We start from the raw sequence: 14,842 nt of genomic DNA on the forward strand, positions 1-14,842 counted from the left end.
CACTTCAGAGATGCCAGTGAGAAAATTTGCGTTGGGGGAGAAAATTCTGCTTCCACTCACGTTGCAAAACAAGCACAGAGGTGGGCTGCAGCAATACTCTCAAAATGGCTGATACAAAAATATCTCTGGTGATTTTTCTTCTGCAGTGCTCAGCCTGCTTTCCTGGCTGGCATACAGCCGATGGCATTTGTCCCATGCAGCTACAAAGCAACACACTGTGGCTACCCACAGCCCCTTCGTTTTTTGTTTCCAAAAGGGCCAAAGCAACAGCTCTGGTGTGCAGTGTTCATGCAACTGGAGAGAGGTGGTGCAAGAGGGAAACCCAGCAGCTTTCACCATGGAGCTCCAGATGTTGGCCACCAGCTGCTATGATCCCATGCCCTCTGGAGAAGGCAAGTGGTAGCTGAGGGTCAGAAAGATTGAGAGAACCACAAGAAGAATCTCTAGGTCATAGCCCAGAATTAATGGACAGAACTGAATGGTGAAACCTGCCCCAGTTGCTCCATGAGGTACTCCTGCAAGAATGGTGGAGGGATGAAATAAAGACAGGAATCAGGTGTGTGCTGCTTAACCACTGTTCCCCAGAGATGTGCTGGCCAAGATCCCCCAGCTCTGGGGTGAAAATTCATGGTGACATTCATGTCATGGGCAGTTCACCCCAGTTGGGGCTGGGGATGTGTGTCGGAGGTGTTGTGTAGTTAGGAATCTTCGCGGGGGAAAACAAACCCAGGAGACCTCGTTTTACCCCACATGGGGTGTGATCGTGCTTCTCAGAGTAATGGGAACGCTCACACCCCGAATGGACAGTGCAAGAGAAAAGACGAGAAAGGAGTCGGACCCCTGGAGACGCTTTCCTGGCAGCTGGATGCTCAGCCCCACCTGGACCGCCCCCTGCACCAGCGGTGCTCCCATGTGGTGCAGGAGCCAGACCCCAGCCCTGCGCTCCTCGGGGCTCCCGCAGCCTCCTCAGGGTCGGCTCAGTCCCTCCCTCCGTCCTTCCTCGGGCTCCCGGGCGGCCGGCACAGGAGGGAGCGGCACTCGGGGCTGCTCCTATTGAACCCATACTGAGGGAGCGGGAGTCGAGGCGGGTCGGAGAGCAGCGGCAGGGGTCTCACACCGACTCCGCCCGGAGCGGCGCTGCCGCAGAGCCCGGGGCCGACCCGGGTCCCTCCCGCTGCCGCGGGGGCCGGGGGCGGGCCGGGGGAGGGCGCTGCGGCAGCGCGGGGCCGCGGAGCGGGAGGAGCCGCCGGCGGGCGGTGCGGCGCGGAGCGGAGCGGTTCAGCACCAAGGAGAGCTCCCCGCGCCGCGCCGGGCCGCATGGGGCCGAGCTGAGCGGCGGGCGGCGGGCGGCGGGCGCGGACCCGGCGGGCTCCGGGCCGCCCGTGGATGAGCGCCATGCGGCTGCTGCTGCTCGCCCTGCTCTTCTCCTCCTCTTTCGCACGCGCCGGCTGTGACCCCAAGATCGTCAATATCGGCGCGGTGCTGAGCACCAAGAAGCACGAGCAGATCTTCCGCGAGGCGGTGAACCAGGCCAACAAGAGGCACGGTACCTGGAAGCTGCAGCTCAACGCCACCTCGGTCACGCACAAACCCAACGCCATTCAGATGGCTCTCTCCGTCTGCGAGGACCTCATCTCCAGCCAGGTACCCCGGGCCGGCGACCCCATCGTCGGAGCCCTGCGCCCCGTCCCCTGAGGGCTCCGAGCCTCCCCCACCTCGCGGTGCCCCCCCACCCCCCCGGGGCTCGGGGAAGGCAGAGCCGCGGATTGGGGTCCTGCCCCGCCGCCTCGGGGCACCGCTGCCCGCATTGCAGCCTTTATGTAAGCGAGCGGCGGTGCGGGCACGCACCCACTGCACGCAGGCACAGGCACGGCGACACGCGTGGGTGTGAGAGGTGGGTGCACGCGTGGGCATGAACATGCTGCATGTGGACACGGGAGCACCGTGCATGCACACCCACTGTGCTCTCGTGGAGCGCTGCAGGAGCACCCACGGGATGTGCTGTGTGCACACATGTCATGTGCATGCGTGCATCATTCAAACACGGGCACACATTCAGAATGCTGCATATGAAGACAGCATGCAGCACTGCTTTGCACACGCTACATATGCCACATCCGTGTGCACACACTGCACCAGTGCACAGATACGCACGCTGCCACACAAGCATGTCCTACTGTGCACTGCAAGCACGGGCACACACAAAACACTGCATACACACACCCAGTGCAGGGCACACATCTGAACAGCTGCACCACAGCTCACACACCCCCATCATCCACACAGCATCACTGCTCCCCCAGTGCCACAAATGCACGGGACACATGGGCACAAACCTGGAGCACACACACACAAGCATACATACACACACGTGCACACACTGCCATGCATGTGCTTTGACCCCACTTAGGCTCTGAGTGTGCGGGTGGACGCATGGACACCCGATCCACCTTGCACACATGCAGAAGGTGCCCGCAGAGCTGTGCATGGGTACACAGGGATGCACACAAAGCATGCAAACCTGCACCATGGGGACACATGCCCACAGTCATGATGGGTGCATGCACGCCCAGCACGCAGCCAGCCAGTGAGGGGGCAGGGAGCTGGAGGTGGCAGCTGACTGGGACACGGCTTCCTTAGCCGGAGGTGGGGGTGGCTGGAGGCGTCCCCAGGGACACCATCGGCTGCTCGGGATCCTTGCAGCTCGGTTGGATCCCTTGCAGGGCTGAGATTCATTTTGTAACCCAGCTGATGGATGCCCATGTCCAGGCTACCTCTAAGCCTCGTCCCCAGAGCAAACCCCATGGGCTGAGTGGATGCTGGGGCTGCTGCTCCGTTGCAATGCAGAGAGGGCTTCTGTGCTGGGGCTCAGGGTGCTGGGGTTGCTGTGCCATCCCAACGGCCAAAATCCTGGCTCCTTGGAGCTGCGGGGCTCAGCTGTTCCTACTCCAGCTCACTGGCACTGTGCCGGCCCCACAAAATGGCTCCTCTCGGTCAGCTGCTGTGCCGCCTGTGCAGCCCTCGCCTCCCGCCTCTCTCTCTGCCCATTGCTACCCAACGATCTGTCCCCAAGTCACGTCCCAGCCCTGCTGACACAGCCCCTCACACACTCCTTGTGTCAGCTGGGCACCAGGCACCCCTTCCTGCTTCCCCACACCCCCATGTGCTGCCCTCAGTAATGTCCCCCTTCTCCCACGGTAGGGGCTTCCCAGACCCTGTCCCCAGCCATCCCTCCTCCTCCTCATCCATCCTGCCCTGCAGCAGGGTGCACAGCACATCCCAGTGCTGGGGGAGATGCTTGGAGGAGGGAAGAAGTGCTGTCTCCTCCTAGGCATTGAAGTCCTTGTACAGATTCACCCCTAGCAGGAGACCTGATGCCAGCAGAGGACATTCCTCAAACAAAGGGTCCCGCGGGGTTTACCCAGCTCCTTCCCACCCCATTTGACAGAAACCAGGATCCTCCTGGATCCCAGCCCTCTCATCACAGCAGGATCTCGCTGCCATCATCTTTCCCCAGTTTGGTACAGTCCAGCACCCAGCACCCAGCATGCTGTTCCTGCCTTAGCACCGCTCTCCCTGCCCCCCCGGCTTTCCCATGTGCCCAGAGCCAGATGGCCGATGTGCACTGTGGCTTGGTGCTCTTCCTCCCACTCCGATTCCCAGCTGACCACTTTGTATGTAATCGTCCTCAGAGGGGAATTACAACCCAGTATTAAGTGCGTGGTTAAAGAAATCGCATTACACAGTGCAACTGTAAGGGAGATGCTTCCCTTCAATCTGTAATCCATGGAAGTTATTAGTTTAGCTGAGCAGCTTGGTGTGGCACCTCTGTGAAGGTCCAAAACTGTGCAGCCCCATCCCCTCCAAGCACTGGGCTCACACCACCCTCCCCCAATGCATTCGTTGTTTTGCTGCTGATGATTTGATTGCTGTTATTGTGCTAACGTGGGGCTCTTTAACGTTGCAGAAAAGGAAAATCACACTCGATGGCTGATGTGCTCCTGTGAAATAATGTTTGTGTCATGTATCCTGTCCTGCAGGTCTATGCAATATTAGTTAGTCACCCACCTGCTCCCAACGATCACCTAACACCAACACCTGTATCATACACAGCTGGCTTCTACAGGATCCCTGTCATTGGTCTGACAACACGCATGTCTATATATTCTGATAAGGTAACTGATGCATGTTTCTAGTCTAGTACCTCATACATGTGATGTAAAGCGAGAGTGCCCATCAGGAGGGTTGATGATAAACGCTGTCTATGTGTCTGTCTGTCCGCACACCCTTTCCAGTTCAAACTGCATCTCCCTCCCTCTCTCACATTCCCGGAACATCCTTTTTTCGCAGCTGCCAGTGTTGACCTACATATTGCAGGATGATTTCTGCAGCATTTCCCTGCCAGGCTGTTGGGCTCGCTGCTCTCCAGCCAAGCCAAGAGCTCTCACTAACTCCTGCCCCCATGGCTGGGGGAGGTCCTGGGTGCTGCCCAGGTGTGGGGCACCTGTGTAGGGGAAGAGGTTCACATGATGTTACTAGGGGAGCAAATAGAATCGGCTAATCTGTTGCCCTATGGCTGATGCCCCATCCCTGGGGCTGCTAAAGTCTGGGTTGGGTGGGGTATTAGGCACCCTGGGCTACTGCGTGTATCTCTGCCTGTGGGAGGGGTTGGAACTGGATGGGCTTTATGGTCACTTCCTACTCATCCATTCCATGAGCACTCAAGAAGGATTGAGATTCCAGTGTCTCTAACCATCCTCCTCAGCTGAGATGCTCTCTGGCTGCATGCCCTCAGCTCCCAGCCCCACATCACTGAGAGCAAGATCACTGAGAGCAAAAGCAGCAGGGCCGGGTTGCCCAGTGTGCTGTCACAGCCCTGCTGAGCGGTTTTGTTCAGGTGCACGAGCTCAGTGCGTGACATCAGGCCTGCTGCAGAGCACGAGTCAGAGCACGAGTCATTGGCCTTTACTTGGGAAATGTGAATATTCACAAATGCAAATGTTCAGTGCAAAAATAGTCACTCCACCCACATGCTAAGTGAAGTCAAATTTCAGGAGGGGAGGAGCAGAGGCACACAGAAAGCCAAACCAGTAAGGCTGCTGTGCAGGAGCAGCTGCAGGGCTTGGTGAAACCATGGCAGGACAGCCAGCAATCCCTTACCACGACAACGACAGGAGCTGGGGATGTGCACATCCCATGGGGTCACAGCACTGTGGGAGGGGGACAGACACTGTGGGAGGGCTGAGTGGCAGACCAGGGGAGCAGGGGGCCAGGGCAGCAGAGATGGAGTTGGTGCTGCTGCAGGATGGAGCTGGGTTTGATCAGCAATGCCAGCAGGAGAGATGTGCAGGGAGCTGGGACCCACATGCTGCTGGTCCCGTTTGTTCTCAGCAGAACCCTGATTGCCCTTTCCAGATGATGACCTTGAGCTGAGCGGATGAGAGCCTCATCCACGTTTTCCTATTTAAAAGGTGTTTTCTGACTCAGAGCTGGAGGGGAACCCATGGCAGCGGTATGGAGATGCTCCCCACCAGGCAGTGGGGCAGCTGAAGGGCTGCAGAGGGAACATCTCACCCCTTGAGCCTCAGTGCACTTCCTGCAGAGAGCTGTGGTGCCAGTAGGAATGTGGGCACAGGGAAGGGCTGGGTGGAGAGAGGAGCGAGGAGGTTGAATAACGGACTGGAGGGAACACCAAAGTGGAAGAGGGAACAGGAGAGCAAAAGGGCGTGGGATGAAGTGGTGTGCAGCTCTGCAGGATGGGCTGATGCAGCGCTGGGACACTCAGCTGCTTCCCTTTTGGCTTTGCAGTCATCAGCATGCTGATATTTTATTTTTTTTTAATTCAGGAAATTATAGCTTTCAGCTTCGTTTCTATGGAAACACACTTGTACGATCACTTTGTGTGCATGCCCCTGATTGGTTTTGAAGGCATCAGCCAATTTTAGCTAAATTTCACAGGGGTTTGAAGACTCAGAGTTAATTATGGTCCTCCCAAGGTTAAACTGATTGAGAGGGGAGGCGTGGACCTCGCAAAACAGGTTTCCCAGAGCCTTCTGATGCTCTCCCAGCATCTGCAGTCAAGCATGGCACTCAGTCTTCCTGTGGAGATACCTGAGGGGAGCAAGTGTTCTTGCTCCCAATATTCAAAGAAGTGTTTGTTTCAGAAATGGGCTTGCAGCCAGCTCAGCAGCCTTTGTTTGGTCTCCTCGGTGCATCTTATGAAACCATTCCCTGTTCCTTCATCAATGCTCCATATGGGCTGAGAGCTGTGAATGGAGCCCAGCTGAACTCCTCGTGCATCAGCCCCCACTGAACCACCTCCCAGCACACGACTGAGCTACTGCAGCTCTTTCAGCTTCCTCCCATACCTGCAGTGCCTCTGAGGGGTGGGCAGGCTGAGCAGAGCAGGCAGCACAGCAACACAGGGTCCTTTCACAGAGTTTTTTTAGCACCCAGCTGATGGGTTTTGAGTAATTATTAGGAACTTCCTGTGTTGGGATTTCTATCAAGTCTCCTTGAGATTTCCCACACAGCTCAACTTTGGGGCATGTTTCTGAGAGGGGCACTGGTGATGATTCCCACTACAGTATAATATTGTTGCATGAATCCTGTAGGAAGAATCACAGTACCAGCCATGGACAGGGAGCTGTGGTGAGCCCTTAGGCAGAAAGATATAGAGGACACCACTCCTACTCATGGACCTGCACACGGTCCCTTTGTGAGCACACTTGTAGTACCTAGTGGTCCCACAGCCTCATCTACAGACAAATCCACGTGTCTTCTCAACCTCAGCTCTCTTTGCACATTCTCACGCCAACAAAGCCACCAGCATTAGCACTGCGCAGCTCCCAGCATATCCCCAGCTTTGTGACCATCACTGCTCCCAGTGCACTTGGGATTCAGCTGGATTGAACACACTTTGGAGGCTGGATCCAGGCCCAACCATCATATTTTACCCCAGAAGCAGAGCTCAGTGAAGAAGCACAGGGCTGTGCACCCAGGTTTTGATTGGAGAAAGGAAGGTGCTGCAGGAAGCTGAAGAGCTGAAGTACGTAATAATAGTCATTAAAAAAAAAAAAGGGCTAAATAAATGCAGTGATTAATGCATCCCATACCTTGCAGGACAGCCCCACATGCTCCATTCCAAGGGTCAGGAAAACTATGCTGAGTTTGAGAGGGCTTTGCAAGAGAACTGTGGAAAGCCAGGGTGTCTGCTGTGATATTTGTTATCAAATCAAACAAAACCTGATCCTCAACATCTCCTGCACATCATCAGCTGGACTTATTAACCTTTAAGGGCATTTACTACCATTTCTCTGATGAGCTCTGGGCTCTGCAGGGAAGCTCAGAAGTCCTACATGCTTCCAAACACAGAATGGGATTGCTCATCCTGAAATCCCAACTCAGAGTTTACAATTTGTTTTTTTTCAGTACCCCACAGAAAAGTTATAACTTTCTAACCCAAGAGCTGAGATACTGTCATAATGAGCCCAATACCCTTCTGACACCACCTCAGAACATTTGTGGAACTGTTACTGGTTTCTGGTTAAAATCTCAGTGGTAAAATTTGTTCATCCAAACCTTGATGTATGTATTTACAGCACTTAAGAAAGACAGGATCAGTTCAAACAGCATTTTTGCAGCTCCTGGGCTGCAAGATGGTTGAGGCACTAGAAAAGAGCCACGGATCTTCCCTGCTTCCCATAATCAGGGGATGTTTACAGTGCTCTGGCATTTTGCTGCTTGCCACTGCATTTCTTTGCAGTGGGTCAGCTGCCCACTGTCCTTCACGTGTCCCTGTGCATGGAGACATGGCCAGCATGAAAGCTGTGCCTGTTACCTGTGTGCTGCTTGGTTTGACTGGGCTTTGTCTCTGTGCTGCGCATGTGGAAGAGACAGTGGCTGCTCTGGCTGCTCCTCCTATGGAGATCTATGGCAGTACAACACCTTTCTCCTTCCAGCCTGAGCTGGATACTTGTGACCCATGCTGGGTGAGCAGTTCTGGACAAGATCTGGTTGGCCCTGGGGATTTTTCAGCCCTTAAAAGCAAACATTACTGTGCTATTCTTTCTGTCCTCTGCCTCCCTCCTGCGCAGGGCTGCTTTGTTGAGCAGCATCCATGCTGAGTATAAGCACTGCCATTTTCTAATAGCTGACTGCACGGCCTTTTGGAGAAGCTGCATTTTTTGAAACCTCTCTGCTAGCTACAGCTTTTGGTCCAATTGCTCCCCGAAGAGCTCTGAACTTAATTAAGCTGGAATCGCTATTGCTCAATCAGCCAACCATAATGATGTCTTTAACCAAATCAGATTGGCTCGCTGGGGCAGGAGTCCAGCACTGCCTCCTCCTGCATGCTGCTGCAGAACAAGCTGACCTAGAAACAGCCCAACAGCACATTATAAAACTGCTTTTCTGAGCTTTCCTCCTGACAAATGGCCGCTGTATACCTGCATGTACCTGCAGCTGCTCCTTACAATGCTCTGAAGGCAAAGTTTTCCCTTCAGTGCCCACAGCTTTGTAATATTTTTGGATAAGCAAAAGGAGAGGCTGTATTTGCACTGAATGTTTCTGACAGTTTGTTCATGGGTAGATTGTTCTTCACCACGCATTTGTGGGCGACAAAGCAAAAAACCCTCTCTCTCATGCAATGAATTGACCACAGAAAAGCATGAAATCATAGCCAAGGTTTGCTTCTCAGCTGAAAGAAAGGAATGTAGGAACCACATCTTTTTTTTAGGAAACGATTCTTCTCTGAGAGCGTGGTTGGGCACTGGAACAGGCTGCACAGGAGGCAGGGCAGTCACTGTCCCTGGAAGTGTTCAAGAATTGTGGAGATGCAGTGCTAAGGGACATGGTTTACTGAGCAAAGCTGGTGATAGGTGGACGGTTGGGCCAGATGATCTTAGAGACTTTTCCAACCTTAATGATTCTGTGGTTCCGTGATTCTATCTGAAGGTGTGCAACCCAGAGGATTACACAGAACTTCGTCTCCTTGCCCCTGTGTTCACAGCTCTGTCCGTGCAAACCCGAGTGCACACCAGCAGCTGACCCACACCAGTCTATGTTGAGCTCTTGTTCTTCCTTGCAGAGCATCCACCTGTCCTTTTTGCGCACGGTCCCACCATACTCTCACCAGGCCAACGTCTGGTTTGAGATGATGAGAGTCTTCAACTGGAATCACGTCATTCTGATAGTCAGCGACGACCACGAAGGTCGTGCTGCACAAAAGAAGCTGGAGACCCTCTTGGAGGAGAGAGAGTCCAAGGTCAGTTCCTGAACATTGTCTTGTAGCTTTGTTTAAGCAACAACAACAAAACTAGAAGTCTCGGGCTGTTGTATGTATGTAGATTTCTGTATGTAAAACACCTTTTCTTTCCATTGTAACATGGCTAACATGCTTAAAGCATCAACAGTGTCTGACTAGTACCTGACAGAACTTTGTACTTTATTCATTTCACTTGCTTTGCCATGGTCAAAATCTCCTACATGTAAATCGACTACAAAATGAAGGGAAGGATAACCTGGAGCTCTGCAAATGCCTCGCCCAAGAGTCCCACCTAAGGAGAGGACCAGTCGCTCAGCTTAGGGAAGCACCTGCCCCACTTACAGCCCATCCAGCAGTGCCAAACCAGCCCAGAAAGCAGCTTCTGAATTGGCAAACTGGTGCTCACCTTAGTGGTAGGAGGGGTGAGGGCGGCCGGCGCATTGACGCGCGGAGGTGTCACGCACCCTCTCTATAAATCTGTCGGCTCCCAGGCATTAGGCTGGTGCCCGTTCCCATCTCCATTGAAGCACACGCTAAACGCTGCTTTCCTGACACCCCATACTGTCACCAGGGTGTGGTTGAGGCTCACGGGTGCAGCTTTATCGAGGAGGTGTGTGGCACCTGCACCCAAGGCATGCAGGGAGCAGGGAGGAAGGCAGGGGAGACCCCAAGCCTGCTAGAAATCTGGCAGGGACGACCACCGACCTGAGTGATGGGACCAAGCAAGCATTCAAGACTAGCAGGAAAGGACAACGCAGAGAGCTGGTTGGCTGCAGTTGTTTAAAAGCAGCCACCTACCTGGAAAGCAAGGAGCAGCCTGCCCCGATGGGTGAATTTCAGCACGTCATCTGGCTTGAAGCAGTGCTAGGTCCTCTTTGGGCCACCTCCAGTATCCTCAGGGTTGGCACCATTCCTTCCATCTCCCTCCTGGCTCACAGGCAGGGACCCAGTCCGCTCTCTGCCAGTCCCACCAGTGACTGCTGGATGTTTGGCAGCCAGATGCTAAGGAGATGTGGTTGTACATGTACATCTTGTGCTTGGAGCTGGCATCCGAGTTGAGAGCAGTCACCTCTTGTCAAAACACTGAATGAACCACTGGTGCAGAGATCCATGCTGACCAACAGGCTTTTGGTTTCGGTGCTTGACTCCAAGAAGTTTCACCCTTGCTGCAGTCCGAGGAATCATGAGCCACTGGTGTGCCACTGAGCACGGCATCCTCCTGCCTCCAAAGGCACCTTTCTTTTGGGTCACAGCAGGACCATGTTCCTCCCCAACACCTCTTTCAGTGTCCAAGAGATATCTGTAGAAGCGCTGTACCTATTGTAAGTCTGCTCTCCCTTATCTTGCTTCTTTTGCTTTCCACCTGCTATTTCCCTGCAGCTCCCATGTGTTGTTTTCTGTTCCCTCTGATGCCTGCACTCTTCTCACCAAGTTCCATGCTTCCAGGCATGAGGTGAATTTCTTCTTTGCTTGCCCATCAAACAGGAAAGCCTTCGAGATCTTGGTTTGAAAGGCAGGGCAGACCTGCCCTGCATCTGAATCTATGACGTGTTGGTGTCTCGTGGAAGCCATGGAGCTGCTCCAGATGTCCTGGCCATCACCAGACTGGGACTTGTGTTCCGTGGTGGTAGGCCACCACACCTTCCCTTTGGGGTCTGCCACAAACTCTCATTTCTCTTTCCCTTAGAGAACTCGCTGTGACCAACTGGCTGGCCTGGCTGCTCTCAAAGGTGGTAGCTATTCCCATCAGAGCGTTCCCTTCTTTCTCAGTCTCTTTTGCTGCCCCATTTCTCTCCTAATCACTGGTGTGCTCAGTTTATGCTGTGAGGTGATGTCATAAATCCCTCTCTAACCTCTTCTGGAGCAGGCTGGACCCTGGGAGGAGCAGGCAGGAGAGCAGCTCTGACTTCTTCAAAGCATGAATCACAGCTCCCAAGGACCTGAGAGATCTGCTGTGCCTCAGCTGGATCCTACCATGACTTGTATCCTGGAGTCAGCGTCAGGACGTGGTGTTCCTCAGACATGGATAAATGCTTCAAACAGGTGCTTGGAGCCCAGCATTGGCCAGCCCTGGTACTCCACATATGCTAAACTTGCCTGAGATGTCTGCAGAAACTTCCCCAGGGTTTGCTGCTTCATCCTGAGTTGTACAGCTCAGAACTCACTGACCTCCACTGCTGCTTGGGTTCAGTTTGGGTACAAGATGCTGTGAACATCAGAGTCTGTCCAGGTCAGATATGGCAAGTCCCTGATGTGGCAGCTCTCTTCCTCTGAGACTGTGATGTTCGTGTAACAGTAATTTTTAAGTTAATGTTGGAGAATGTGGAGAGTGAATTTTGATATTGCAGGTCCCTGTGTGAAACATGGGCTGAGGAGTAGGGAAGTGCCGCGGAACAACATCAAAAATTGGAAAGAGAAGAGACATTGCCATTGCAATGAGATGGGGACAGCGGGAGGTAGAAGTGATCAGATGCCATTAGGTCCAATTGTGTTGGGCCCAAGACTCTGCTTCACTTTGCTGACCGGCTCCAGTTGAGATGCCAGCACACCCCAGACACATGAACTCAATCACATCTGGAGGCTGAAGAATGGATGACCAGGTTTCCAGTCAAACTGATGGCACCCGAAGGAAAACAGCCGATGTCTCTCCTCCGGAGAGTGTTCATGCTGTCCTGCTGCAGCCCTGCTCTCCCCAAAGGCAATGTTCCTCCAAGTCTCACTGCGATCTGAGAAGACTCAAAGAAGCACTTGCAGAAATTCCCACCATGAACGGCACCCAGAATGAAGGAGGAGCTGGGCTTGGAACACAATTTTCCTTCTCAGATTCTTTTCCTTGCAAGATCCTGACTTCTTTGAATGGTGAAAAGTATCTGAGGAGAGGAACGGAAAACTCACAAAACTGCACAGGCAGGAGAGCTGGCAAAGCTGAAGACTGGCCAGAGAGCTCAGGAAGAAGCAAGGTGTTTAGTGTGGAAAGCAAGATGCAGAAGCAGACGCTGACTGCCTCAGGATCGACCTGGGAAATGGAACCGTGGTGTTACAGGGGCGCAAAGGGTCGGGTTCCTGGCAGAAATCAGTTGGCATAAGATGCTGCAAAGTGGAGATTGGAGTAGAACTGTGTCCCGTACATGCAGGTTAGGGATGCCCAGATGGGTGGGAAGGGGCTGAGAAGAAGGGGTCAGACTGTCCCACCAAAAACTGCCAAGAGCTGTTCTGCAGGTGCTCTCAGGTTGTCACGGACAGGACCACAAGATGATGCATGGGACAGGTCCCCAGTCCCCAGCACCTCCTGAGGCCACTCATGTGCTGCAAAGCCACCCGGTGCCCCCAGAGCACCAAATAACAGCCACAGTGTCATCCCATGGTCACCATTGCTTCATACTGCCATGCTTTGAGCCAACACAGGACCTAGCGAGCTTTTTTTCCTCTCTCTTTTGGATGGCAACTGAGCTCCAAAACGCTGCTCCCTCCTTGCAGGAGGTGAAGCTCAGCTCCTCACTTGCTGTGAACTCTCTTAGGGCGAACAGGATTGTAATGGTAATAGTAACGGTAGCAATGCTAATGCTATTGATTGTAACAGCTTGTGTTTATCCAGCACTTTCCGTACACAACATTTTGTCCTTTACTTCCACAGTAATTCCATGGAATTCCCACCACTTAGGCCCTTAGAGATGCATAGATTGTTTCTGAGCTTAAGATAAAAATTTCTTGCTGAAGAATTCCCCAGTCCCAAAGGGAAATGCAACTGCATCGCGACAGCTGAGACACTCAGGCTTGCTTTGCACCGTGACGCTCCCGCGAGAGCTGAGGCACTCTCTCCTGATAGTGGTTTTTGCGAGCTCCAGCGTTATAGAGACCCTTTAGCAAACAGTGGAGGAGGAGGTGGATGTTGGATTGCTTTACTACACGTCATTTTCAACTGTTTATAATATTCTTCTGTGTCTACATATTTTCTCTGTGCACATTATTCATCAGAGTAAAAAAAGGAACTATGAAAACCTCGACCAACTTTCCTATGACAACAAGCGAGGACCCAAGGTATATATGCATGGAAATGCACGCCGCCCACCAACCTAACTAGCAAATGAAAAATAGCCACAGCCACCAGAAAAAATAAAAAATAAAATAAAATAAAAAGAAAAAAGAGAAAGAGAAAAAAGAAAAGAGAAAGAAAGAAAAAGATCCATGACTATGTTTCTTGGTAGCACGTTTTTATGTTGAGATAGTTTGGTTTGGACTTGAGAATGGAAACCTAGCCAGCTGACCCTGGAAGGATTTCTTTTTGAGACATGCATGTGAACCAGTAATTAACTTGCAAGTTTTTTGTTTTTGTTTTTTTTTGGAAAGTTGAACCAACCCCCTTTCCTCCCTAAAGGAAACAGTTCCTTGGTGTAAGTCGTTCACTTTTACTCCCAAAGGTTAACCCTGTGCAATGTTTTTTTTTCATTTCCCATGTTTTTGAAAAACAACACTCGTTTGAGTTTTCAATTGCATTTCAAAGCCTTTTTCTCTTTCCTGTACAATGCACGCCTCTTCTTGGGTCTTGATTGACTTCAGTTTGCATGCACAGTGCAAAAAAAATAAATAAATAAAATAAAGACCAGAAAACAAAACGTTAAAAGAGAAAGGAAGGAAGGAAAGAAACAAAAGAAACAAAAGAAAAGCAAAGAAAATAAGAAAAAAACCTAGCTGTAACCAATCTTATTTAGCAGACTTTCGTGCAGTTTAATGAATTTTCTTGACCCTTTTCTAGATAGCATGGCTCTCACAAGCAGTCCTCAGTCTCCCATGCTAACCAGCTTTGCTCACACTAATCGCAGGCAGAGAAAGTGCTGCAGTTTGACCCCGGGACCAAAAACGTGACATCGCTGCTGCTGGAGGCTAAAGAGCTGGAGGCTCGTGTCATCATCCTCTCCGCCAGGTAAGGCCAGTGGGGCCCTCACTCCTCCAGTTTCCTCACTTCCCCCCTGCAACTCTGCCCAGCACTGGAGTCCATGCAGATTTGGGGCACGTTGTCATTTTTAGGGAGCATGGGAGAAAATCCACATAAAGGCCCATATCCCAGGGAGGTACTATACATTGCAGTCATGGTCGTGGTAGAGGCGCCTGGATGTCAGTGAGGTGTTAGCAGTGATGTATCCTGAGCTCCCTGCAAAGGAAGGTGTCTCATTGCCCCGTTCTTATAGATGGTGAGTGATAAGGAATGGGCCAGATTTGCTGGGTGCTGTGGGGTTAGATGAAGCTGAGAGAAAGCCTCCCATTGCATCGTGGAGTTAGCCATTGCCCAGGAGAACCATCTGTCAGAGGGGATCAGAGCGAGCTGTCCAGGGGTAGAAGACAGGATGAAGGGGTCCATCTGGCACCTGGAGCCACATTGCCATTCCCTTCTTCTCATTGCAGTGAGGATGATGCGGCAACAGTGTACAGATCAGCAGCCATGCTCAATATGACGGGCTCCGGCTACGTGTGGCTGGTGGGGGAACGGGAGATTTCGGGCAATGCCCTGCGCTACGCCCCTGATGGTAGGCACTCACCAGAGGCATCCACCCTGCTGCTGGCCAGAAGATTGTCTGGGGC

At 52.5% G+C, this 14,842-nt stretch overlaps 1 protein-coding gene across 13 annotated transcripts in view; it reads left to right on the forward strand.

The window, feature by feature from the left end:
• The first annotated feature begins 1,325 nt into the window (after positions 1-1,325).
• Positions 1,326-14,842, forward strand: part of GRIN1 (glutamate ionotropic receptor NMDA type subunit 1) — a 31,392-nt gene continuing 17,875 nt past the window's right edge. For 9 of the 13 annotated variants that reach the window (XM_052681069.1, XM_052681060.1, XM_052681061.1 and 6 more), the window contains exons 1-6: positions 1,326-1,644; positions 4,041-4,175; positions 9,089-9,265; positions 13,241-13,303; positions 14,086-14,186; positions 14,666-14,787. In XM_052681069.1, the coding sequence (XP_052537029.1) occupies positions 1,387-1,644; positions 4,041-4,175; positions 9,089-9,265; positions 13,241-13,303; positions 14,086-14,186; positions 14,666-14,787 (856 nt within the window). In that variant the 5' untranslated portion in view covers positions 1,326-1,386. The remainder of the gene's footprint in view (positions 1,645-4,040; positions 4,176-9,088; positions 9,266-13,240; positions 13,304-14,085; positions 14,187-14,665; positions 14,788-14,842) is intronic. The other 4 variants (XM_052681066.1, XM_052681071.1, XM_052681059.1 and 1 more) reach the window with 1 other exon arrangement.

Source organism: Tympanuchus pallidicinctus, unplaced genomic scaffold (assembly GCF_026119805.1).
Source record: "Tympanuchus pallidicinctus isolate F22 unplaced genomic scaffold, pur_lepc_1.0 scaffold19, whole genome shotgun sequence".
Taxonomy (NCBI): Eukaryota; Metazoa; Chordata; class Aves; order Galliformes; family Phasianidae; genus Tympanuchus; species Tympanuchus pallidicinctus.